Source organism: Lytechinus variegatus, chromosome 4, assembly GCF_018143015.1.
Source record: "Lytechinus variegatus isolate NC3 chromosome 4, Lvar_3.0, whole genome shotgun sequence".
NCBI classification, from domain to species: Eukaryota; Metazoa; Echinodermata; class Echinoidea; order Temnopleuroida; family Toxopneustidae; genus Lytechinus; species Lytechinus variegatus.
In genome coordinates this window covers 35,206,112-35,209,521 of record NC_054743.1, presented here as the reverse complement: position 1 = coordinate 35,209,521, position 3,410 = coordinate 35,206,112, and the positions used below count along the sequence as shown (strand labels likewise).

Sequence of the window (3,410 nt, the reverse complement as noted above, 5' to 3'; positions counted from 1 at the left end):
CTTCCCATGTATCATGAATTAACAAAGTCAACAACATGTCATTTCTAAAAAAAATTTGAAATGAGTTTTATTGCACACTCAGTATAATGTATATCAGCAAACCTATTATTTTACACCCACTCAACTCTTGAAAGTCATCGCGATCCATTAAAAAACTGAAAATTATTCATTTCATATCATATAACTTATGGGACAGCTGCTCGTACATGATGTCACAAATCAAAATTTTAAAATTCTCATAACTTTCTTGATCTTTGATGGAATTTCCTCAAACCCCTATCTGTTACCCATATCTTTTATTATTTTTTTGCTGGTAGTTTTACAACAATTTTTTTCATTATGGTGAACTTCCCCTTTCATATGTAATAATCATGGAATGTTTTGTGAAATAGCAATATCATGTAACGAGATGACATGCAATCCTTCAAAAGTCTGAGAAATCTGTTGTTCTCTATGTATTGCTGTTGCTATAAACCAAGGGTTTTTTTAGAAAATGTCAATCATTCACTCAGGGTAGTACTCCCTTAGCCTCTGTCACGTCTTACTGGCTTTCATCTTTTCTCTTGGAATAAGTTCAAAACTGGCCAGGATCTTGACTGATGCATTCAAAGTCCCCGAGGTCAATCGTTGTTGAAAGGTAATCGGTCCTTCTTGACCATTACTCGTGTCCTGAGCCTCAGCAGGTCCCTCCCACTCATGACATTGCTCCTCCTTTATCATAATGGGATGACCCAATGATTGACGGAGTAACCGTGTTACCTCGATGGCTTTCTGCCTCGCATTCTTCACTGCATTTACACAGGCCTGTCTCCTATTTAACATAAAAATAAATTGGCAAATACAAAAAGAACAAAATATATTATATCTATAGTATCAAGATCATTACAAGCGGCTCTTCCCAAATCCAATCTTTTAGTCTGAAAGATTGCTTCCACTTCAAACATTATTAGATTATTCCACTCAGAGAAGGTTGATTTAAATGCAAACTATATATATTTGCAAATACGTGTATAGATCTACATAATAAAAAATAAATTTGGCAAATTACCTATTTCAATGAACATTGGAAAACTTCAATTAGGGTGTGACCATCCTGCTTGAATAACATAGATATCTACAAACAATAAATGCTTTCCAGTTTGTATGTGATGCAAGAAATGGGGTCCTAAACTTCAATTTGGAGAAATGTAAAAGTAGGGGAAGGGAGAAAAAGTTGGCAAAAAAAGATATTCAATAAAAGAATAGTGAAACACCCAAATTCAGTGGCATCTTTAACAGCTGAATCAGTATTCTTGGAATTTGAAACAAACATTGCATACCTGACATTATCCACATTGTGGGGTGCGTGGAAGAAGCAAGGAAGGGAGACGGTGACAGAGTCGTCCAGTTTCTCAACGAGAAAGTTACACACCTCCTGGCATTTGAGAAGATCAACAAAGACAATCACGACTTCTGCTTCAACGTGAAAGAGACCGTCAATTCTTCTGATGGATCTTGTTGTATTCACATCTCCCTCCTGTAAAAAAAAACATAAATACATAATTGGTACCAAAAATCATTCCACATTTGAAATCTCGACCTTCTTGCTGTCTCACAATTTCTCACGATATACATGTAGGAGGCACTCTATTGGATTTAACAATTATAAAAATGTTTCAAAATAGATGTAGCAATTATCTGTTTGCTATAAACATAAACTGAACAAATTTAATCCTCTTGATCTGTATCTCAGTAAACTGGTGAGTGGTGACACAAGCAAGACCCTTCTTTTTTTACATGACTTGCATGTACTACTATTTGGCCTGGCCGTGGATATGGTGACCTGCGTACTGTGTTACAAGTAGATTTCCAATATAATAGAGTTGAACTATTCAAGAGGATTAAGGTCGACTGTCTAAATGTTAAAATAAAAAAGGACTTAGTAACTCTAATTTTCAAACTTTTAAATAATCTAGCACCAGTTCTTATTTGTTCCAGACTATGTACCAAAACAAGCTCATATTCACTAAGAAATATTGAAAGAACCCTAGTTTTAGATAAACCCAACACAAATATTTTGAAATTGAGTACACTGTATAATGCATCGCATATTTTCAATGAACTTCCTCAACTGGTCCGGAATAAAGTAACTCTTTCTTGTTTTACCCGAAGCATATCAAATTTATTTCCCATGACATTTTAGCTTTATCATTAAACGACACGTGTGTATATTTTTGGTGGGGGGGGGGGTTGCGTGTGTAATTAACATGATTAAGTTGCGAAATATGTTATTCTAATGTCACTTTCCTTTTATTATTCACTCATGTATAAATTTGTTTTTGTTTTTATATCATTGTACGTATGTTCTACGGACTTGCTGAAAAACAGCCTGATGGCTGATAGCAGGTTTTTTACCGTATGTAAATAAATAGGCCTAAAACAAACAAACAAAAATCGCTTATTCTTCTCTACCCCTTTAATTTTTATCTTATCCATCTTGTTTATTTCCCCTCTTCTCCCTTGATTATTGACCTAAACAACTTTTCCCATCCTTTTCCTTATCCCCATGCCCCTCCCCCTCCACTCACCTTTTTATATTTCATCACCAGTAAAAGTTTTTTGTAACTTTTGAAGTTTTGTTTTGTGTCTTTGTCTAAATAGGTTTTGGTTAGAAAGTCTACTGTGAAATTTGTTCTAATCAATTATGCTTATTGTGTACCTTCACGTTGTGTGTATGCAGAGTTTGTATGACATAATCGAGTCGTCTGGAAACGCTGTTCTTGGAATCCGCTACAGTTTCTTTCTGGCTTCTCACCACCACACTCACACGGGCACGGTTCGGCGTGGCGAAGGCTTCACCGACCGCACTCACTTGGATTTCACGGCATTTTGGTAGCTCTCTGTCGCCGGTTTTCACCTCGGTTTCCTCCAAATTTCTCCCTTTGTCCGGGGGAGACAAGAATGAAGCATATACATGGGAAGACTTAAAAGCCATTGCACACATTCGAGTACATGATAACTTTCCTGAATCAAAGGCCAAGGTCAATTTAGATAAAAGTGAAGAGACACTGCACTGCACTGGTCGATGTTCTTGTTGTGGTGTTTACAAAATATCGCGCGCGCGCGCTCAAAATAAAGGTTACAACCTCACTTCCGGAAATTACAACTTCAATATTTCGATGGATGCAAAAAAGAGAAGGGGACGGGTGTAGAGTATTGCACATGGGTTTTCCCGATTTCATGTGAAATTAATTGAATTTTCTGAAAATTTGATGGGTCTCCACTATAATCCTATATATCCTATATATTAAATTTTCTCCCATTTATGGGAAACTGTAGGGGAATAAGTTTGATTCCTGCCTGAACTTAAGGTAATTGTTCATTGTAAGATTGACGAAGATGATGGCTGTAAGAATATCACCGTTTTTTTT

The 3,410-nt window shown here is 36.2% G+C and overlaps 1 protein-coding gene across 1 annotated transcript; it reads right to left on the bottom strand.

The window, feature by feature from the left end:
- Nucleotides 1-492: 492 nt before the first annotated feature.
- Nucleotides 493-3,099, bottom strand: LOC121413923 (interleukin-1 receptor-associated kinase 1-binding protein 1-like). Its single transcript, XM_041606928.1, has 3 exons — nt 2,699-3,099; nt 1,320-1,516; nt 493-811 (listed from the first exon to the last, which is right to left on the bottom strand). The coding sequence occupies exons 1-3, from the start codon at nt 2,981-2,983 to the stop codon at nt 535-537; spliced, it is 759 nt and encodes a 252-aa protein (XP_041462862.1). The 5' UTR covers nt 2,984-3,099; the 3' UTR covers nt 493-534.
- Between the last annotated feature and the right edge of the window lie 311 nt (nt 3,100-3,410).

Bases quoted from the DNA above. Each gene is read 5' to 3' on its own strand.
- LOC121413923 (XM_041606928.1), bottom strand. From the start codon at position 2,983: ATGTGTGCAATGGCTTTTAAGTCTTCCCATGTATATGCTTCATTCTTG. The intron at 1,517-2,698 runs GTACACAATAAG...TTTTTTTTACAG, and splicing joins TGCATACACACAACGTGAAG to GAGGGAGATGTGAATACAAC. The intron at 812-1,319 runs GTATGCAATGTT...TATGTTAAATAG, and splicing joins CACAATGTGGATAATGTCAG to GAGACAGGCCTGTGTAAATG.